Raw genomic sequence first — 24119 nt, 5'->3', positions numbered from 1 at the left:
CCCTCCTCAATCCATTTTATTTTTATTTTAAGACAAGGTCTCACTAAGTTGCTTAGGGCCTTTCTAAATTGCTGAGGCTGGCCTTGAACTTGTGATTCTCCTGCCTCAGCCTCCCAAGTTGCTGAGATTACAGATGTTCCACCACTGTTCCCAGCAGGGGGAAAAATGTGATTGATTTATTCTTTAGTCTATCAGGTTAAAAATTCTGTTTTTTGCCAGGTATGTTGGTGCATGCCTATAATCCCAGCTACTTGGGGATGCTGTGGACTCAAGGATCACAAGTTCAAGGCTGGCCTCAGCAATTCAGTGCAAAACTGTCTCAAAATAAAAAATAAAATGGACTCGGATGTAGCTCAGTGGTAGAACACCCCTGGATTCAATTCTCAGTACTGAAAAAAAAATCTGTTGGATTTGGAGATACAATTCAGTGATATAGTACTAGTCTTATACATATAAGACCCTGGGTTCAATCCCCAGCCTTACACACACACACACAAAATCTGTTTTAGCAACTTAAAAAATCTTTTGGAAGGTGCTTTTATACTATTTTTTTATGAATGTTAATAATATTTCTTTTTGTTTGATGCTTAGAAAAGTTTTGAGAAATTAGAGACACATAGTTTATATAAATTCTGTTATATTTGTTTGGGAAAACCCCTCAATTTTGATAACATGTAGGGCATCAATTGTGATTTTACTTCATGCTTATTTTTTTAAGGAATTCCATGGCCTAGTAAGATTCAGCTGTATGGAGGATCTGGAGTTCAGACTGTTTAGAAAATGGTGACATCATTTGTACAGATTCAATAACTGGTTCATGTTGTCTCTAATTAGGCATGTCATTTTTTTCTCATGAAATAAGGTCAAGATTTCAAAGCCAGCATAAATTAATGTCTGCTTAATGCTTGAAAATATTAATAAGTATTTTGAGTTTTACAGGGCACATATCCAGGTCTCCCTTCAGAATTTCTGTTTTTTCTATTTTGAAGACATTGTTAACTTCTGTTTTGTGGTTTTGAGATTACTGATAATAAGATTACTTTTTTGAAGTCAATGCATTCTGCTTTTTGAGAGGGAATAATGATGATTAAGTTATAAATAAGTGACTCCCAGGGAATACAAATTTTATTTGTACCTTTAGCTAAAGGATACCCTATTTCCAATTTTTATTCTAAGGAAAATTTTAAGTTCCTTCATGCTATATTCATTTGGCCAAAGATCTAGGAGGAAATTTAGAAATGATTTGCTGCTTTTCGCCAGTGGTGATTTCATAGCACGTTTATCATTCATTGTTATTTCAGAAATTGTTGAAAACCTGACCATAACAGATAATTCACCTAGCATACCTGAGGTAATTGATAGACTCTTCAAGGACATAGAAAATATCAACAGGGAGTCTATGGCTGAAATAGAGGATGCTCAGGTTGGTATAAAAATAATTTTATGATAAATTTGTTTTGGTACTGGGAGTAAACTATGATAAGTTTTGTTAATTCATTATTTTAACTAAGGTACAAGTAAAATATTTTTTTCTTGTTTAACCATTGCTAAACATAGAGAAATATATTTTTGGATTTTAAAGCCTAAAGCATAGGGAAAATAGTTTTAGGAACCAAAGGAAATATGTGCTTAAGTTTAATATTTATTATTTAAATTCTTGAGGTTTTAGTTTTGTCATCTGATAAGGTTAATAATAATGCGTACCTCCTAATAACAATGTAATTATTAATAATACCTACCTAAATAATTAACAAAATATCATATTTCAAGTCCTAGGCATATAATAGTCATGAAATAATAGTTCTTTTGCTTGCCATTTGCAACAAAGTAGGAAGCCACCCAGTAATGAAGAAAAAATAAAAAAGGATTCCTCATTCTCATGAAAAAAGAAGGGAGACCAGTAGAGTAGAGAAGGGGGACAGAAGTGGGGTGAGGGGAGGGAAAGGGGAGGAAATGGATAATGAAATTGACCAAATTATGTGTATATGTCAGTATATAACAGTGAATCCCACTATTTTGTATAATCATAATACATCAATAAAAAGTAAAATACTAAGACATATATAATAGCTTTATTCAGATATATTTAACATACCATATAACTCAAGTGTAAAAATTCACTGGGTTTTGGTATTTCATAGAGTTGTACATCAATTGCCACAGTTAGGTTTAGAATATTTCCATCACCCCAAAAGGAAACCTCACACCCTTTCCCTTCCTCTTCTCAGGCAGCCACTAAATCTACTTTTTTGATCTCTATAGATTTGCCTATTTTGGACATTTTATGTAAATGGAATCGTATGAGATGTTGTCTTTTGTGACTGACTTCTTTCACTTAAAATGATGTTTTCAAAGTACATCCATGCTGTAGCATGTATAAACATTGCTTACTTTTCTTTTTTTTTTTGGTACTGGAGAATTGAACTCAAGGGCACTCAACCACTGAGCCACATCCCCAGCCCCATTTTGTATTTTATTTAGAGACAGGGTCTCGCTGAGTTCCTTTTAGGGCCTCACTAAATTGCTGAGGCTGGCTTTGAACTTTCGATCCTCCTGCTTCAGCCTCCCAAGCCGCTGGGATTACCACTGTGCCGGCTCAATATCGAATACTTTTTATGATTGAAAATACTACATTCTATAGATATATAACATTTTGTTTATTTGTTTGCTCATTCATGAACATTTTGATTGTTTCTACCTTTTGACTGCTGAATTACCACTGAGTATTTGTCTGCAGATTTTTATATTTTTATTTCTCTTTGGTGTACACCTAAGTGTGAAATTGCTAAATCATGTGGTTAATCTCTTTAAACTTTTGAGAACCATCAGATTCCATTCCCACTGGCAGGGTATAAGGGATCCAGTTTTTCCACATCCTTGCCGAAATTTTTTATTATATGTCTTTTTTTTTTTTTGTACCAGGTATTGAACTCAGGTGCACTTGGTGACTGAGCCACATCTCCAGCTGTATTTTGTATTTTATTTTGAGACAGGGTCTCACTGAGTTGCTTAGTGCCTTGCCTTTGCTGAGGCTGACTTTGAACTCTCAATCCTCCTGTCTCAGCCTCCTGAGCCTCTGGGATTACAGGTGTGCCCAGCTTTGTATGTCTTTTTGAATATAGTCATCCTAGTGGATGTGAAGTGCTATCTCACTGTGTTATTTTTTATGCTAACTTTTTTTGTTCAGTTCTAGGAATTGAATCCAGGGCCTTGTGTATGACAGGCTAGTGATCTACCATTGATCCACTTCCCCAGCCCTGTTTTTTTTTTTTTTTAATCATGGAAAAATAGACATAACATAAAATTTACCGTTTTAAATGTCTGTTAAGATCATTTTCCAATTTTTAAATTGGGCTATTTTTCTTTTTAGTCTGAGTAGAAGCATCTTTATGTATTCTAAAGTCACACATTGTGACTCAGTGGTAAAGCGCTTGCCTTGCAGGTGTGAGGCACTGGGTTCAAGCCTCAGCGCCACATAAAAAATAAATTAATAAACAAGGATATTTTGTGTCCATCTACAACTAAAAAATATATTTTTTAAAATTACCATTTTAATCATTTTAAATGTAAAAATGTAAAGTTCGGTAGTGTTAAGTATGTTCCCATTGTTGTATAGTTGTACGACCATTCTCCCGAACTCTTTTCATCTTGCAGAACTAAAACTCATTGCCCTTAAACAACTCTCCCTCACCACCTATCCCCTGGAAACCAGCATTCTATTTTTTATCTTAATAAATTTGATTACTATTGGTACCTCATATAAGTGGAATCATATAATGTTTGTGGTTTTGTGACAGGGTTATTTCAATTAGCATAATGTCCTCAAGATTCCTTCATGTTGCAGCATGTGTCAGAATTTCTTTCTTTTAATGCTGAATAATATCCCATTGTATGTATATACCATGTTTTGTTTATCCATTCATCTGTCAAAGGACATTTAGGTTGCTTCCACCTTTTGCCTATTGTGAATAATGCTGCCATGGACATAGGAGTATAAATATCAAGTCCTTGTTATCAATTCTTAGGGATATATACCCAGAAATAGATCATTTGGTAATTATTCTTTTAATTTTGTTTTTTGGCACTAGGGATTGAACCCAGGGGAACTTTACCACTGAGCTACATCCCCAGCTCTTTTCATTTTTTAAAAATTTTGAGACAGGGTCTTATCAAATTGCTGAAGGACTTGCTAAGTTGCTGAGGATGACCTTGAACTTGCAATCCTTCTGCCTCAGCCTCCTGAGTTTCTGGGAATACAGGTGTGTGCCAATGTGCCTAGCCTACTTAATTTTTTAAGGAACAACTAAATGGTGCACATTTAACATTCCCATCAACAGTGTACAAGCGTACCAATTTCTTCTCGTCTTCACCAGCAGTTGCTATTATTATTATTAGGCACTGGGGGTTGAACCCAGGGGCACTTTATCACTAAACTATATTACTAGCCCTTTCTATTTTTTTTTATATTGAGACAGGGTGTCTTGCTAAGTTGCCTAAGCTGTCCTCAAAGTTGTGAACTTCCTGCCTCAGCTTCCTGAGTTGCTGGAGTTTTAGGCCTATGCCACTGTGCCCAGGTATTTTCTGTTATTTGATAGTAGACATCTTAGTGGAGATGAGGTGGTATTTTAGTGAGATTGATTTGCATTTCCCCGATGGCTAAGATGTCTTTGAACATCTTTTCATGTGCTTATCTTTTTTTGTAGAAATGTCTGTTAAGATCATTTTCCAATTTTTAAATTGGGCTATTTTTCTTTTTAGTCTGAGTAGCAGCATCTTTATGTATTCTAAAGACACATTGCAAATATTTTCTCCTGTTCTGTGGAGTCTTTTTACTTTCTTGATGGTATCATCCTCTGAAGCAAAACGTTTTAGTTTTGATGAAGTATAATTTGTCTATTTTTTCTTTCATTGCTTGTGCTTTTGATGTCATGTCTAAGAAGATTTTTCCTAACTTAGAATCATGATAATATATCACTATGTTTTCTTTTCTTTTGCTACCAGGGATTGAACCTAGGGACACTTAACCATTGGGCCACATTCCCAGTCCATTTCTGTTTTGTTTTGAGACAGGGTCTCACTAAGTTGCTTAGGGCCTCACTAAATTTCTGAGGCTGGACTTGAACTTGCAATCCTTCTGGCTAACACTCCTGAGTAGCTGGGATTATAGGCATGTGCACCTCATTGGATAGTGGATTCCTTAGTATGTAAATCTCTTTAAATTATAATCTCTTCTTGTACTTAGTTGTTAGTGAAAAGATATTATAAGATTCTGTGCCAAGAGTCTGTTATTTATTTATTTAGTTTTTAGTAGTAGTTGGACACAATATCTTTATTTTATTCATTTTTATGTGGTGCTGAGGATGGAACCCAGGGCCTCGCATGTGCTAGGCGAGCGCTCTACCACTAAACCACAATCCCAGCCCAAGAGTCTGTTTTTATTTCACACAAAGATCTACTTGGTTTTGGAAATGCCTTGAATTTGTTTTCTTTCTAGAAAGCCTATTTGTCACATAATTTATTTATGATACATATATTTGCTGTGTTTATCATTATACATTTATTTAAAAATTTTTTGTAGTTGTAAATGGATAGAGTGCCTTTATTTTATTTATTTTTATGTGGTGCTAAGGATGGAATCCAGTGCCTCACACATGCTATGCAAGCACTCTGCCACTGAGCTATAGCCCCAGACCTCATTATACATTTATATAAACAACACAAAACCTGCAACGTAAGTGCTTAATATATATTTGTTAGAAAAATTATGCATTTTGTGACTATGAAATACTTATAGTCATAATTTGCCATATCCTTTCTAATAAAATATGGAAAAATACAGAATTATTTAAAGTCATAAAGTAACAACTTATAGAAAGTTTGAAAAATGGAGAAAAATCATCTGTAATCATACCACTTTAATATAACTACCATAATTTAATGTGTTTTATTTAATAACTTCTATATTTAAAATGTATATAGCTAAAATGACAGTGTATGTAATGTTTTTGGTATCACAAAAAGAAATCTTTTTCTTTCTCCAATATTTTATTATAAAAATTTTCAAAAAAGAGAGCTGAGGGCTGGGGATGTATCTCAGTTGTACAGCATTGTCTGATGCTCTGGGTTTGATCCCTAGTATCTCAAAAATAAAATAAAGTAAAGCAAATGAATAAACAAAATTAAAAGAAAGAATTTTACATTGGACATCTATTTAACAAACACTTAGGTTCTACAGTTGTAAACATTTTATTTCTTCTCCTTTTTGTGGTACTGGAAATTGAACTCAGGGCCTCATGCATACTAGACAGGAGTTCTGCCACTGAGCTATTACAGTTGTAAACATTTTATTGTATTTGCTTTATCACCTGTCCATTTATCCATCAACCCATCTTAATTTTTTGGATGCATTTCAAAGTTAGTTGCTGACTTCAGTACAATTCCCTATCCCCTAATGCTTTGGTATATATATCATCAACTAAAATCCAATATTTTGTTGTTTGTCCAGATTGAAGAAATGGCAGTAAACCTGTGGAACTGGGCAGTTACCCGGAGAATAGGTTTGTTTATGAGTGAAGAGCAGACAGTTAAATGTACGTATGTATACATTTTGTGACTCATTTTGAGGAGTATTCTTACTAGACATTAGATAATGTTCCCACAGTTTGAATAATGTTTTGACCACTTCTAGGAGATTTGTTAAAAGACAATCAAACAAAATAATTCATAAGCATTGGTTTTTCAAGCAAATAGCTTTCCTCAGTTTTTATGATTTTTCAGAGGTTAGCTCTTTATGAGTTTGTGGGCATCACCACAAGATAGTCTAGAGGGCAAATGATTTTTTTTTTTAAGAGAGAGTGAGAGAGAGGGAGAGAGAGAGAATTTTAATATTTATTTTTTTTTTAGTTCTCGGCAGACACAACATCTTTGTTGGTATGTGGTGCTGAGGATCGAACCCGGGCCGCACGCATGCCAGTCGAGCGCGCTACCGCTTGAGCCACATCCCCAGCCCCGAGGGCAAATGATTAAAGGATGGGAAAATGAAAACTGGAGGGGATGTGAAAGGACATAGATTATTTCCCATTGGAAAATAAATGATCAAAATCTTTAGGACATGAAGGACCATTGAATAGTTGCCCCTCTCCATTAATAAAAGATTGAAAAGTGTTGCAATGTGAGGGATTTAAATTTTTAACACTGAAAAGAATAGTTTCCTCGACAGGTAAGTTGATAAACATTGGAATGAGTTACTGAGAGAAACTAAAGATTCTTTCTACTTCCACAGGTAAAAAACAAGAACAATAACTACAAAACCCAAATCCCAAACCAGACTCATTATCTTGGATGATTTGAATGTAGAAAGGGAAGCTGTTTGCTTGAAAAACCAGTGCTTACTATCTGACAAAGTGCTAATGCTTTGGCTAAATGAGCAACGTCTAGTGTACTGATAATTAATGTTTTTTTTCAACAAGAATAGTGACAACAAATGGATTTATGAAAGTATATTGTCCCAATATATAGGATACATTCAGGCAGTGAATCAAAGGATGGATCTCTACTTCTTGACTTTGTAAAGACAAATGACTTGTTTGTATGCAACATATAGAATTTATTACTGTGTATTTATCTTTGTAAATACAAACAAAACTATATAATTTCAATGTAGGTATACATTAATTGGTGGTTAATAGAATTAATAATATGCTTACTCATGATTTACTCCTCTATTAGGATGTTTAAAGAATAATTCTTTCTCTTTAAGATATATGTCAATATCATTGTTCCCAACAAGCCTTGAATTCTGAGTTATAGAGAGGGAAGAGTTAGGATTTATCTGTGGGAGAAAGTTAGTATGTAGGTGAATTGTGTGATATTAAAATACATTATTTTGTTTTAAATTTTGGTACCAGATATTGAATCCAGGGACACTTAACCACTGAGCCACATCCCCAACCCATTTTATTTTTTTAATTTTGAGCCAAGGTCTCTCTAACTTGCTTAGAGCCTCACTAAGTTGCTGAGGCTGGGTTGAACTTGCAATACTCCTGCCTTAGCCTCTCAAGCTGGTGGGATTATAGGTGTGCACCACCACAGCCAGCAAAATACATTAATTCTTGACTCTGATATATATAAAATGGGTGTTGCGACCCGACGATCTTTCCCAATGTATTGTCCTGCTTCATATATCAGTTATTTGTTTTTCTTGGTACTGGAGATTGAACCCAAGGGTGCTCTGCTACTGCGATACATCCCAAGCCCTTTTTATTTTATTTTGAAACATGGTTTAAAGTTTCCCAGGCTGGCCTCGAATTTGTGATCCTCCTGCTTCTCAGCCTTCCGAGTCACTGGTATTGCAGGCATGTACCATAGCAGTGAGTTGCATGTGTCAGTGCTTCCTCAGATATTTAGGTGCTTGTTAAATGTATTGTGCTTTTGTGTGTGTGTGTGTGTGGGGGGGGGTGGTACTGGGGATTGAACTGAGGGCACTTTACCACTGAGCCACATCCCCAGCCCTATTTTATATTTTATTTAGAGACAGGGTCTCACTGAGTTGCTTAGTGCCTCGCTTTGGCTGAGGCTGGCTTTGAACTCACGCTCCTCCTGCCTCAGCCTCCTGAGTGGCTGGGATTATAGGTGCCCAACTAGTGCTTTGTTAATACAGTGGAGAATTATATGCAGTGCAGCAAACCTCTAATATATATATATATATATGGAGATACTTTGTCTCCTTAAAATAAATTCAGTGTGCCTGGATTATGTTCTGTGATGAAATAATTCATCAATATTTATAAACTACTTTTTTATTATTTGGAAGAATTATGGAAATATGTTCTGGAATCATTAACAAAAATAGGAAAGCCTGAAGTAGAAGAATGACTTGTAAATTCCAGTTTAGGACCTGTTGCATTTGCAGCAACAAGGGAGATGTGAAATTGGAGCTTATGAGAAACATCTGAGCTGGACCTGTAGATTTGGCAGTTATTTACATGAGGGTGATAGTTGAAGCTACAAGAGTAATTGATTCTCTGAGGGAGAAAATAAATAGCAGTGATTTTTAAATATTGGTATAACCTGAAATTATCTGCAAAACCTCTTAAAAATACAGATGCCCAGTCCCTACCATTGATATTTTTTAAAAATGTTTTTTAGTTGTTGGTGTACCTAAATTATTTATTTATTTGTATGTGGTGCTGAGGATTGAACCCAGTGCCTCACATATGCTAGGCAAGCACTCTGCCACTGAGGCACAACTCCAGCCCCATTGACCCCCCGCCATTGGTGGTTTGGATTCATTTGGGTTCAGGATGAAACCTGGGCATGTCTATAATATGAAAAAAGAATTCTCATGCCCACCAAATTTTAAGAACCAGTAGTATTGAGGAAAAAAACAGAGTAAGGAGGGTTTTTTTCCCCCTGGAAGTACTGGGGATTAGAACCCAGGGCCTCTCTGTATATGAGGCAAGTGTTCTACCACTGAGCTGCATCCCCAGCACTTTTGATTTGAGACAGGATTTGCTAAGTTCCCCAGGCTGGTCCCTAACTTTTGATCCATTTAATTCAGCTTCCTAAGTAGCTGGAATTTCAGGTACTCTCCCCAAGCCCAGTGATTAGTGACATTTTTTAAATCTTGAATCTTCCATTTAATTACTGAGAAGAAAAAGAATAAGAATAGAAGACCAAAATGTGATTTAAAAATTCTAGAGACTCATTACCCATTTATTGAGTGCCCATTTACTCATTATTGGGTTGTCATACCATGTTATGGCAGGTAATAGGTGAAAGGAACAAGGTAAGACTCCAGAACAGAGAAACCAAGGAAAAAATTATGTTTGAGGATCTAGTAAGTAATGAGTTAACACTAAATAAACAATAATTTTTTAAAGTTAGCTTTTTCATTACTGTGACCACATCACTTGACAAAAATAATTTAGAGGAGGAAAAGTTTATTCGGGGCTTACAATTTTAGAGGTCTCAGTCTATAGATGGGTGACTCCATTGCTCTGGGCCCAAGGTGAGGCAGGAAGAACATCGTGGGGGAAGGATGCAGCAGAGGGAAGCTTCTCCCTTTATGGCAGCAAGGAAGCAGAGAGCAGGGGGTGGAAAGGGGCCACAGCAAAGATGCACCCTTCCAGAGCCTAGTGACCAACCTCGTCCAGTCAGTCCCACCTGCCTACAATTACCACCCAGTCAATCCATTCAAACTAGGATGGACCGAATAGGTTATAGCCCTCATAATCCCATTATTTTGCCTCTGAATATTCCTGCATTAACAGAAGCTTTTGGGGGACACCTCATATCCAAACAATAGCAAAAATAAAACATTAATAAATCCCAGAGAGTACAACACTATGTTTGTTTAGGTCAATTCAAAGATCAGGCTGTGGATATTGGTAGAAGAGAGTAAGACAGATGTTCAAAGTAATGATCAGCAAACACCTAACCAAGATGCTTACAATACCAAAAAGTCAAAGAATATATTGGTGAGAAGACAAGAATAGAGCAACAACAACAAAGAAAACATCTTTATTCCAAAGTAGTATTTTGTTTCAGCCTCAGGTGTCTTTGGCTTGAAGGCTTATTGGCAATCAGTATAAACACCTGGATCTTGAATGTGAGGATGGGACCAAAGTTCTTAGATTAAGCAATAACCTGTACAGGGATATTGCTTAATGCTGAACTAGGATGGCTCAGAACAAGAGGATAGTATTTTTCAAAAATGTCATGGTCATTGTGAGATGTTTCTGTGAAATCGGGGAAGGTGGTCTTTGGAAGCACAGGTTTAGTGAAGAGATAAGGGTGCAAAACAGATTGAGTAGCAAGAAAATAGAGGTATTGGATAGATATTCAACTAAGTAAGTTTGGCAATGAAAGATAAAGAGAAATAGGATGCAAGCTTGAAATACAATGGGGTTAATTGATTTTTTTTGAATGTGGGAATGGGGAGAAATGAGTATAATTGAAAACAGGGGAACAAGTAAATTGAGAGGGTAGTACTGAACATACCTTTTGAGAGAGGAAATAATTGAGAATCAGGGCCTGGAGAACACTGAAGAATTAATACACTTTGATGAAAAGAAAGGAAATATTGTGCTGGAGTTGTAGCTTAGTGATAGAGTGTTTGCCTAGCATGTGTTGAGGCACTGGGCTTGATTCTCAGCACTGTGTATGAATAAATAAATAAAATAAAGGCCCATAGACAATTAAAAAAATTTTTAAAAGAAAGGAAATATTTTCAAAACTGGAAATTCAAGTCAGTGTAAGTGTATGATTAGACATAATTTTATCAAATGTGTTTTTAGAACAAAATAATGTCATTAAGAGATCCATAGTAGCTAGGTGTCATGGCACATGCCTGTAATCCCAGAGGTTCTGGAGGCTGAGACAAGAGGATTGTGAGTTCAGAGCCAGCCTTAGCAAAAGCGAGGCACTAAGCAACTCAATGAGACCCTGTCTCTAAATAAAGTACAAAATAAGGCTGGGGGGCTGGGATGGTGGCTCAGTGGCAGAACGCTTGCCTTGCACATGTGAGGCACTGGGTTCGATCCTCAGCACCACATAAAAACAAATAAACAAAATAAAGATATTGTGTCCAGGTATAGCTAAAAAATATTTTTTAAAAAAGAAAAGAAAATAGGGCTGGGGATGTGGCCAGGTGCCCCTAAGTTCAATCCCTGATACGAGAGAGAGAGAGAGAGAGAGAGAGAGAGAGAGAGAGAGAGAGAGAAATATGAATAGTTTTTGCATCTCACGATGGGCAGTTGAAATCTGACTATTCCAATTTCCCTATAATTTCAGATGGGCAGATTGTCTCTTTTATGATGGAATATTTATTAGAAATTGTATTACCATAGAAAGAATGGCTGCCGAGATCTCACATAAAGTGATTAGTTCAATTATAGGTAAAGTCATTTTTTAAAACTTAGAGATGACTATGATGAAACAAACTACAGAAATAAAGAGGTTACACCTGTAATCCCAGCTACCTGGGAGGCTGAGGTAGAAGAATTGCAAGTTTGAGGCCAGCCTGGTCAGCTTAGTGAGATCCTGTTTCATTATAAAAAATAAAAAGGGTTGAGAATGTAGCTCAGTGGTAGAGTGTCCTTGGGTTCAATCCCCCGCACTGAAAAAAAAAAAAAGTTAAAATTATTCACACTTGCTGATTTGCCTATTTTCTTGGAAAATGATCTGTATAATGAAGCCATCTCTATTTTCTAAATTATACTTCAAGAACTTTAGTGTCATCTAAGAAAATACATTCTTAGAAAGTTTCTCATTTTAGGAGAAAAATCTAAAACTATCCTTCCTGATGTCAAGAGATTTTTGTCAGATGTTGAATAACTCTAGATTCCACTTAAAATTATTCTTTTGTCAGCATGGTACATACAAAAGCATCTTATGGAATCAATATCTTCAGTGAGTTAATATGTACAGAAATTAAAATTTGAGAATTAAATATCTCTCTGGAGCATTAAGCAAATGATTCATTTGGTAAGTGTCAGGTCATTTCATTTTGAAAATTGATTATTTAAAAAGGCCTTTAAACTTCTTATTTTGGGGTTGGGGGTATAGCTCAGTGGTAGAGCATTTAGCATGCATGGTGCCCTGGGTTTAATCCCTGGCACCACAAAAATAAACAAAACAACAAAAACAAACAAAGAAATATATATTTTGGTGGTACTGGGGTTTGAAACTGGAAGTGTTCTACTTGTGAGCTACATTCTTACCACATTTTTTTGAAAATGTGTTTTAAGGCAGGGTCTCCTTAAATTGCTGAGGCTGGCATTGACCTTGCAGACCTCCAGCCTCCCAAATCACTGGAATTAAGGCATATGTCACCATGCCCAGGTTCAGACTTTTTTTCTTTAAACAAAAAAATTGGCTTAACTTCAATCATCTTTCCTCTTTATAGATGTACGTAAAAGGAGAATGAATGTTTTGTTTTTAATGGGTATCTAATTACTGTTTTGCAGTATATCATGTTGCTTGCAAGTTGGTGTGTATGTGTGAAGTGTCAGTTGCTTCAGAACAAGCTCTTCGAAGAAAGATTTTGGTAAGTCCTAGTTGATTGAGGAGAAAGTGTAGATGAAATGAGATAATTGTTACTCTGATTAAAATGGTTGAAGTTAGTATAAAACTGGAGGGGGTTGAAACCTTTAGTGTTAACGATGTTCTTTTTATCATCAGTGTATCTATTACAGTTGAAGATCTGGGCAGTTCTATATTTATTATTACTGTGATTCAGTAAACTAACTACATATTGATTGTGTAAATCTGGATTTATGAATTCCTTTTTGCTTTTATCACCTCTTTTTCTTTTCTTTCTTTTTGGTGGCATTGGGAGGGTACTGGGAATTGGATTGAACCCAGGGTACTTTACCACTGAGTTATATTCCTAGCCCTTTTTATTTTTATTATGAGACAGGATTCCACTAAATTGTTGAGGCTCTCCTTGAATTTGTGATCCTCTAGCCTCAGCCTTCCCAATAGTTGAGAATATAGACAAATGCCACTGTGCCTGGCCTATCACCTCTAACTTGATAGCATGTCAGTTTCTCTATCCAAGGGAATGGTATTATTTAGGCTTAGAAGAGTTTCTCTAATGAAAAATTTGAACTATTAAGTAAGTAAAGATTATATGATTTTGTTTTTCCACTTTTTTTTTTGAGACAGGGTCTCATTATGTTGGCCAGTCTGGCCTGAAACCCCTGAACTCAAGTGATTCTCCTATCTCAGCGTCCAAGGAGCTGGGACTACAGGTGTGCTTCATTGCACCCAGCAAGAGTGCAGTATTAGAAGTCTGGAGTCCTAGATTTGAATTCCAGTTCTGTGACTTCTAGCTATGTGCCTTTGGAAGATTATTTAGTTTTCTCACTTGTAATGTGAAAATACTAGTATCTACCTTAGAGTCTTATAGGGTTAAAATTATGGTTTTTTTTTTGAGAAGTGCTGGATAAACTAAAATGGGCAGGTAAATATACAATAGACAGACTGTATATTTGCCCATGTGGATATAATTACAATTACCTGAAAAATCCACATAGTATGTCATATAATAAAGTTGGGTTGAATATGGAGTTTATCTTGTGTGTTTTCATTGTTTTTGCCAAAATGTAGCCACTGTAATGTCCCTGAACAGTTATATTTTGCCCAACTTTTGTAAATATTTTTTTTCAGTGGGAAGGTCAGTCTGAAACAAACTATTCAATTATGGCTGAAACTTGAAGTCCTCCTCTAGCATTTCTATTACTTAAAAAAATTAAGGACTGGTGTGTAGCTCAGTGAGAGTGCTTGTCTAGCATTCTGAAGATCTTGGGTTGGATCTTTAGCATCACAAAAATAAATATTTTTCCCCAAATAATACATATATATATTTATGTGAAATTAAAATTTACAGAAAAATAATGACAGTAATAAAAAACAGCAGTTTTCTGCTCAGTTCCTCTCTGTCTACTGTCTTGTCCCCTGGAGGCAATCATGTTTTTTCAGTGGAAAAATATTTTTCCCAGTGTTTTAAATCATTATACATGCATGCATTTTTTGGTGGTCCTGGGGATGTAGCCCAGGGCCTTCCACATGCTTGGCAAGTACTCTACCACTGAACTACACCCTCAGCTATGAAGCAGTATTTTATTATGGAAAAGCTCAATTGTACACAAAACTCAGTTAAGATAATTACAGTGATTCCCTCATTTACCAATCACTCAATTAGAATAATCCTCTCTTCATGGTCATTCATTTCTTCTATATCCTCCAACAATAACTTCCTGGCCCAATGGATTATTTTAAAGCAAGTCCAAAATGTATAATTTTGTATCTGAGTCTAAAAGACAAGATATATTTTTATTCAACAGATCCAATATCTATTATACCTTATAAAACTTAACAAAGATTTCCTGAAATCATTAAACATCCAGATCCACAACCCCTTGCCCTCAGCAGGTTAGAGAACCAACTTATTATTCTGAAAACTATTAAATAAAGAGCAGTAAACAAGCATTTAGTTTGTCTTTTGGTACAAACCATGTTTTGGGGTAAATAAGTAGTTAATGAGAGAGTTTCTCTCTATTTCAGTAATTAAACAAAGAAGGAATGTAGAATTAGAATATCTGAACCCTTGAGTTGGTTTCATAGAATCAGGACCAAAGAAGATTCTCATCTTGTATTTTATTAATCTGTCTCTTTTATTTTTTATTTTATTTTTTTAGATAGACACAATATCTTTATTTTATTTATTTACTTATTTATTATTTAATTTTTTTTGTTTATTCATTTTTATGTGGTGCTGAGGATTGAACCCAGTGCCTCACGTGTGAGGCAGGCAGCCACAACCCCAGCCTTATTTTATTTATTTTTATGTGGTGCTGAGGATCAAATCCAGTGCCTCACATGCTTGAAGCAAGCACTCTACCGCTGAGCTATAACCCCAGCCCCTAATGTGTCTTTTTTAAACTTCATATTTTCTCTCTTTTTAAAATAAAAAAATCTATTGTAGAAGAAATTTATTTGTTGAAGAAGCCAGGGTGTTTGTCCTGTAGAATTTATTAAATTCTGGATTCTGATGATTGCATCCTCATGATATCATTTGAAATATAGTCCTCTGTCCTCAGTTTCCTGTGAACTGGTAGTTAGATCAAGAAACTTGTTTTGATTCAGGTTTGCATTTTGTCAGAATAATTTATATGTGGTGTGATGTACTAATGCCCACCTATCACTTTTTTTTGTTCTGTTAGTGCCCTTTGATGATTATTGTTCTATATTTGATATTTCTATAGGGGATTGGATATTCTAATTCTAATTCTGTGTTCCTTCTTTGTTCATTAATTGAAATAGTTAATTCTATTGGGGTGAAGTATAGTTTATAAAGAAAGACAAACTAAGGGCTTGATTCTTGCCCTTTAGTCATTTTCAGAAATAATGAGTAGGTTCTCTAACATCTTAAACAGTAGCCAGATATTTTTTAAAAATTTTGTGCTGGGGATTGAACCCAGGACTTTGGGGATACTAAACATGCACTTTACCACTGAGTTACACTTCTAGCCCCAAGTAAGTTTTTTAAAGAAATATATCATTATGGTCTGCATGAGGCCCTGAGTTCAATACCCAGCACTCCCACCCCCTATATAATAAAATCTATATGAATATATATATAGCTAATAAATTTCATTCAGTTATAGTTATTTTTATTGATACATATTGCTCTATCTTTGATCTACTGGTAGGAACTACTTGGTTCTCAATCCTTCTGACATGACCCCAGTAGTTCAATAGTTTTTTTTTTTTTAATTTCTAGTATTCCAGCCTCATCTGATATAATTCCTGTCGTGGACCTGGAATCAGTCATTCCTCCAAACAGCTTTCTTTACTTTTAATAGAGATTCTTAATTGGGCATGGTAGTACATTCCTATGATTCCAGAAACTCAAGAAGCTAAGACAGGAGAATCACAAGCTTGAGGCTGGCCTCAAGATAGAAACTAAAAAGGGCCAAGGATGTAGCTCAGTGGTATAGTGCTCATGTGTTCAATACTTAGTAATGCAAAAAAATCTATATATCTATATATGTCCACATATCTATCTATCTATATCCATATATATATATATATATATATATATATATATATATTTCAGTACTGGATATTGAACCCAGGGTGCTCTACCACTGAGCTACATCCCCAGCCCTTTTTATTTTTTCTTAATTTTGAGACAGATTATCACTAAATTGGCCAGGCTGGCCTTGAACTTTCAGTCTCTGCCACAGCTTCCCAAGTAGCCGGGATTACAAGCATGTACCACTGCACCTGGCCATATTTTTTTTTTTTATTATTGGTCTTTCAAAATATTACATAGTTCTTAATACATCATATTACACGGTTTGGTTCAAGTGGGTTATGAACTCCCAATTTTACCCCGTATACAGATTGCTGAATCACATCAGTTACCCTTCCATTGATTGACATATTGCCTTTCTAGTGTCTGATGTATTCTGCTGTCTGTCCTATTTTCTATTATCCCCCCTCCCCTCCCCTCCCCTCCCCTTTTCTCTCTCTACCCCTTCTACTGTAAATCATTTCTTCCATTTGTATTATCTTGTCTTACCCCTCCTTTCCTCTTATATGTCATTTTGTATAACCCTGGGGATCGCCTTCCATTTCCATGCGATTCCCCTTCTCACTCCCTTTCCCTCCCACATCTCATCCCTGTTTAATGTAAATCTTCTTCTCAAGCTCTTCGTCCCTACCCTGTCCTTGTTGACTCCCCTTATATCAAAGGAGTCATTTGGTATTTGTTTTTTAAAGATTGACTAGCTTCACTTAGCATAATCTGCTCTAATGCCATCCATTTCCCTCCAAATTCTATGATTTTGTCATTTTTTAATGCAGAGTAATACTCCATAGTGTATAAATGCCACATTTTTTTATCCATTCATCTATTGAAGGGCATCTAGGCTGATTCCACAGTCTTGCTATCGTGAATTGAGCTGCTATGAACATCGATGTAGCAGTGTCCCTGTAGCATGCTCTTATTAGGTCTTTAGAGAATAGACCAAGAAGGGGAATAGCTGGGTCAAATGGTGGTTCCATTCCCAGCTTTCCAAGAAATCTCCATACTGCTTTCCAAATTGGCTGCACCAGTTTGCAGTCCCACCAGCAATGAACAAGAGTGCCCTTTTCCCCGCATCCTCTCCAGCACTTATTGTTGTTTGACTTCCTAATGGCTGCCAATCTTACCGGAGTGAGATGGTATCTTAGGGTGGTTTTGATTTGCATTTCTCTGACTGCTAGCGATGGTGAGCATTTTTTTCATGTATTTATTGATTGATTGTATGTCCTCCTCTGAGAAGTGTCTGTTCAGGTCCTTGGCCCATTTATTGATTGGGTTATTTGTTATCTTATTGTCTAATTTTTTGAGTTCTTTGTATATTCTGGTTATTAGGGCTCTATCTGAAGTGTGTGGAGTAAAGATTTGTTCCCAGGATGTAGGCTCCCTGTTTATCTCTCTTATTGTATCTTTTGCTGAGAAAAAACTTTTTAGTTTGAGTAAGTCCCATTTGTTGATTCTAGTTGTTAACTCTTGCGCTATGGGTGTCCTATTGAGGAATTTGGAGCCCGATCCCACAGCATGTAGATCATAACCAACTTTTTCTTCTATCAGATACCGTGTCTCTGATTTAATATCAAGCTCCTTGATCCATTTTGAGTTAACTTTTGTGCATGGCGAGAGATAGGGATTCAGATTCATTTTGATGCAAATGGATTTCCAGTTTTCCCAGCACCATTTGTTGAAGATGCTATCCTTCCTCCATTGCATGCTTTTAGCCCCTTTATCAAATATAAGATAGTTGTAGTTTTGTGGATTGGTTACTGTGTCCTCTATTCTGTACCATTGGTCCACCCGCCTGTTTTGGTACCAGTACCATGCTGTTTTTGTTACTATTGCTCTGTAGTATAGTTTGAAGTCTGGTATCGCTATACCGCCTGATTCACACTTTCTGCTTAGCATAGTTTTTGCTATTCTGGGTCTTTTATTATTCCATATGAATTTCATGATTCTTTTATCAATTTCTACAAGATATGCTGTTGGGATTTTGATTGGCATTGTATTGAACTTATAGAGAACTTTTGGTAATATCACCATTTTGATGATGTTAGTTCTGCCTATCCATGAGCAGGGTATATTTTTCCATCTTCTCAGGTCTTCTTCTATATCTTTCTTTAGGGTTCTGTAATTTTCATTGTATAAATCTTTCACCTCTTTTGTTAGGTTGATTCCCCAGTATTTTATTTTTTGGGGGGATATTGTGAATGGAGTAGTTGTCCTCATTTCCTTTTCAGAGGATTTGTCGCTGATATACAGGAATGCCTTTGATTTTTGCGTGTTGATCTTATATCCTGCCACTTTGCTGAATTCATTTATTAGCTCTAATAGCTTCTTTGTAGACCCTTTTGGGTCTGCTAGGTATAGAATCATATCATCTGCAAATAGTGATAATTTAAGTTCTTCTTTTCCTATTTTTATGCCTTTAATTTCTTTCGTTTGTCTAATTGCTCTGGCCAGCGTTTCGAGGACTATGTTGAACAGAAGTGGTGAAAGAGGGCATCCCTGTCTTGTACCAGATCTTAGAGGGAATGCCTTCAATTTTTCTCCATTTAGAATGATGCTGGCCTGTGGCTTATCATAGATTGCTTTTACAATGTTGAGGTATGATCCAGTTATCCCTAATTTTTCTAGAGTTTTGAACATAAAGGGATGCTGTACTTTGTCGAATGCTTTTTCTGCATCAATCGAGATGATCATATGGTTCTTATTTTTAAGTCTATTGATGTGGTGAATAACATTTATTGATTTCCGTATATTGAACCAGCCTTGCATCCCAGGGATGAATCCTACTTGATCATGGTGTATAATTTTTTTGATATGTATTTGAATCCGATTCGCCAGAATTTTATTGAGGATTTTTGCGTCAATGTTCATTAGAGATATTGGTCTGTAGTTTTCTTTCTTTGAAGTGTCTTTGTCTGGTTTCGGAATCAGGGTGATGTTGGCCTCGTAGAATGAATTTGGAAGTTCTCCCTCTTTTTCTATTTCCTGAAATAGCTTGAAAAGTATTGGTGTTAGTTCCTCTTTAAAGGTTTTGTAAAACTCTGCTGTATACCCATCCGGTCCTGGGCTTTTCTTAGTTGGTAATCTTTTGATGGTTTCTTCTATTTCCTCTATTGTTATTGGTCTGTTTAGATTGTCTATATCCTCCTGCCTCAATCTGGGCAGATTATATGACTTAAGGAATTTATCTACGCCTTCACTATCTTCTATTTTATTGGAGTATAAGGATTCAAAATAATTTCTGATTATCTTCTGTATTTCTGAAGTGTCTGTTGTGATATTGCCTTTTTCATCCCGTATGCTAGTAATTTGGGTTCTCTCTCTTCTTCTGTTCGTTAGCATGGCTAAGGGTCTGTCAATTTTATTTATTTTTTTCAAAGAACCAACTTTTAGTTTTGTCAATTTTTTCAATTGTTTCTTTTGTTTCAATTTCATTAATTTCAGCTCTGATTTTAATTATTTCTTGCCTTCTACTTCTTTTGCTGTTGTTTTGCTCTTCTTTTTCTAGGATTTTGAGATGAAGTATGAGATCATTTATTTGTTGGTTTTTTCTTTTTTTGAGGAATGAACTCCAAGCAATGAATTTTCCTCTTAGAACTGCTTTCAATGTGTCCCATAGATTCCGATATGTTGTGTCTGTGTTTTCATTTAACTCTAGGAAGTTTTTAATTTCCTCCTTGATGTCTTCTAAAACCCATTGATCATTCAGCAACCTATTGTTCATTCTCCAAGTGATGCTTGATTTTTCCTTCCTTCCTTTATCATTGATTTTCAGTTTCATTCCATTGTGGTCAGATAAGATGCATGGTATTATCTCTACCCCTTTATATTGTCTAAGAGTTGCCCTGTGACATAATATATGGTCTATTTTTGAGAAGGTTCCATGAGCTGCTGAGAAAAAAGTGTAACTACTTGATGTTGGGTGGTATAGTCTATATATGTCAATTAGGTCTAGGTTGTTAATTGTGTTATTGAGTTCTATAGTTTCCTTATTTAACTTTTGTTTGGAAGATCTGTCCAGTGGTGAGAGAGGTGTGTTGAAGTCTCCCATGATTATCGTATGGTGGTCTATTAGACTCTTGAACTTGAGAAGAGTTTGCTTGATGAACAAAGCTGCACCATTATTTGGGGCATATATATTTATGATTGTTATGTCTTGTTGGTGTATGGTTCCCTTGAGCAGTATGAAGTGTCCTTCTTTATCCCTTTTGATTAACTTTGGCTTGAAATCTATTTTATTAGATATGAGTATGGACACTCCTGCTTGCTTCCGCAGTCCATATGAGTGGTATGATTTTTCCCAACCTTTCACCTTCAGTCTATGAATATCTTTTCCTATCAGATGCGTCTCCTGTAGACAGCATATTGTTGGGTCTTGTTTTGTGATCCATTCTGCTAGCCTGTGTCTCTTGATTGGTGAGTTTAAGCCATTAACATTTAGGGTAATTATTGAGATCTGGTTTGTTCTTCTAGCCATATTTGTTTATTGATGTTACTAAACCTGATTTATTATCCACTTTGACTACTTTCCCCCCTTTACTGTCCTACCTCCCATTGTTGGTTTTCAATGTTATTTTCCATTTCCTCTTCCTGTAATGTTTTGCCAAGGATTTTTTGAAGAGATGGTTTTCTAGCTGTGAATTCTTTTAACTTTTGTTTATTGTGGAAGGTTGTAATTTCATCTTCTATCCTGAAGCTTAATTTCCCCGGATACACGATTCTTGGTTGGAACCCATTTTCTTTCAGAGTTTGAAATATGTTATTCCAGGATCTTCTAGCTTTCAGAGTCTGTGTTGAGAGATCAGCTGTTATCCTGATTGGTTTACCCCTAAATGTAATCTGCTTTCTTTCTCTTGCAGCTTTTAAAATTCTCTCCTTATTCTGTATGTTGGACATCTTCATTATAATGTGTCTAGGTGTGGATCTCTTATGATTTTGCACATTTGGCGTCCTGTAGGCTTCTAGGATTTGGGATTCTGTCTCATTCTTCAAGTCTGGGAAGTTTTCTCGTATTATTTCACTGAATAGACTGTTTATTCCTTTGGTATGGAGCTCTGTGCCTTCCTGTATCCCAATGACTCTTAAATTTGGTCTTTTGATATTGTCCCATAATTCTTGGATGTTCTGCTCATGGTTTCTTAGCAGACCTGCTGAGCTGTCTATGTTCTTTTCCAGTTGAAATACTTTGTCTTCATTGTCTGATGTTCTCTCTTCTAAGTGATCTACTCTGCTGGTAGTATTCTCAACTGAGTTTTTAAGTTGGTTTACTGTTTCCTGCATTTCTAGGATTTCTATTTGTTTGTTTTTTATTACCTCTATCTCCCTGTGAAATTGATCTTTTACTTCCTGTATTTGTTTGTCGATGTGATCTTTCATTGTCTGATTTTGCTGTCTCATGTCTTCCTTGAGACTCCAGATCATCTGAAGCATATATATCCTCAACTCTTTATCTGACATTCCATCTGTTGCAGCTATTACCTCTTCTAAAGTTGAGTTGACCTGCATTGCTTGTGGTCCTTTCTTTCCTTGTCTTTTCATACTGCTCGCGTTTCTTTCTGCTTGGTGCAACTGTTGTGTTTTTTATTTTTACCCCCTATTTATTTATATTGCTCTTGTATAGTTGGGAAGTCTCCCTTGCAGGGCGGGTAGTGGCTCTGCTCCTCCTCTAATTAGGGTGATCTGTCTACCCCGCTAATCGGTGGCAGGTCTGACCCCCCTGCAGGCACGGGTGGCGGCTCTGCTCTGCCCCCACTTCAATTGTGGTGACGTAACTACCACGCCCTGGGGTCGTTGGTCCTGGTCTGGATGTGGGTGGCGGTTCTGCTGGGTCCCCACTCCAATTGGTGTGACGTGTCTACCGCGCTGGCAGGCCTCTAGGCCGGTAGGTCGCAGTTCTGCACAGCCCCCACTCCCAATGGGGGTACCTGACTACCTCTCCAACGGGTCGCTGAGCCCCCTCCGGACCCGGGCGGCGACCCTGCTCCACCCCCACTCCAACCAGTGTGACGCGACTGCCTCGGTGTTGCGTGTCCACCACGCTGGCAAGCTACCTGGCCTGTCTTTCCAGTGGGCCGCAAGTCTGCCTGCCCTGCTTGCTCAGATGGCAGCTCTGCACAGCCCCTACTCCAAATGAGGTTGTGCCTCCCAGGGGAGCCCTGATGGCGGAGGCTGACTACCGGTTCGGGCGGGGCGGGCTAAACCGCTCGGGTGTCAGCCGCTTGCAAAAGAGGCCGCTGGTTTCAGGACTCGACTTCTGCACCCGCCGCGGGGCCACCCGTGGAGCCAGGTAGCTGTGGTCGCGTGGTTAGGAACCGGCCGCGTGGTTAGGAGCCGGGCGGGTGAGGCTGCTGCTCCCAGAGCGAGCTCTGTGCCTCCCAGGGAAGACCTGGCCATATTTTTGAAAAAAGAAAATACATGAGTTCTTACTTAAATTTTTAAATGGTATTTAATATTATAGCATTTCACTTAGCCTTCTTGATTTTTTGTTGTATGTCTTTTTTTTTAGTTGTAGAGGGACACAATACCTTTATTTTATTTGTTTTATTTGGTGCCTGGGATCAAACCCAGTGCCTCAAGCATGCTAGGCAAGCTCTCTACCACTGAGCCACAACCCCAGCCCCTTGTTGTATATGTTTTACTGTCTTATAACCTTAATATACTGAATAATTTATTTCATCCTAAAATATGTATTTATAATAGTTTCAGAATATAGTAATATCAACATTATCAGATAATATGATTTCTGAAAACAATTTCTTTTTCATGATGGGGATTGAGCCCAGGACCTCATACTGGTTAAGCAAATACTTTACAACTGATCTACACACTTAGACCTAGATTTTTCATATTTCTTTTATTCTCAGAATATATTCCATTAGTCAAACTTTGATTTTTTAAAAATAAATGTTGGTATTTATTTATTTATTTAATTTATATGTGGTGCTGAGAATCGAACCCAGTGCCTCATACATGCCAGGCAAATGCACTATTGCTGAGCCACAGTCCCAGCCCAAAATGTGATTTTATTTTATTTTTAAAAAATATTTGGTATTTAAAAAATGTCTTTATTGTTTGTTTATTTATTTTTATGTGGTGCTGAGGATCGAACCCAGGCCTCACATGTGTGAGGCAAGTGCTCTGCCACTGAGCCACAACCCCAGCATATGGTTTTAATATTCTTAAAATACTGCTTTTAAATTACTTGACCAGGAGGCTGAGGCAGAAGTCTTTCCACCTGAGATCAGGAGTTTGAGGCTGTTCAGGGCAACATATTGAGATCCCCAGCTCAAAAAACAAAAAAGAAGTTACTTGAAGTAATTCTTGCTTTATGATTGTGCTTTCAACTTGATAAATAATTAGGTCAATTTCTTTTGATTTACTTTTGATTTTTACTGATTTTTTCCAGTTTGAATAAATTTTGTTTTATAATTTTGAAAGATTAATATGCTTCCAAAGACAAATCTACTTAATAAAGTATATTTAAATAAGTCTAGCTTATTTCTGCCTGGCATACATGAGGCTC

General features: G+C 36.6%; 1 protein-coding gene across 1 annotated transcript in view; it reads left to right on the top strand.

Moving 5' to 3' along the window:
* The first annotated feature begins 1195 nt into the window (after window positions 1-1195).
* The window catches only part of Tex11 (testis expressed 11), a 290767-nt gene continuing 267843 nt past the window's right edge, over window positions 1196-24119 (top strand). The window contains exons 1-3 of the mRNA XM_077793635.1: window positions 1196-1423; window positions 6506-6590; window positions 12969-13048. Coding sequence (XP_077649761.1) covers window positions 1196-1423; window positions 6506-6590; window positions 12969-13048 — 393 coding nt within the window. The remainder of the gene's footprint in view (window positions 1424-6505; window positions 6591-12968; window positions 13049-24119) is intronic.

Source organism: Urocitellus parryii, chromosome X (assembly GCF_045843805.1).
Source record: "Urocitellus parryii isolate mUroPar1 chromosome X, mUroPar1.hap1, whole genome shotgun sequence".
Classification (NCBI taxonomy): Eukaryota; Metazoa; Chordata; class Mammalia; order Rodentia; family Sciuridae; genus Urocitellus; species Urocitellus parryii.
This window is presented reverse-complemented; position numbering and strand designations above follow the sequence as displayed.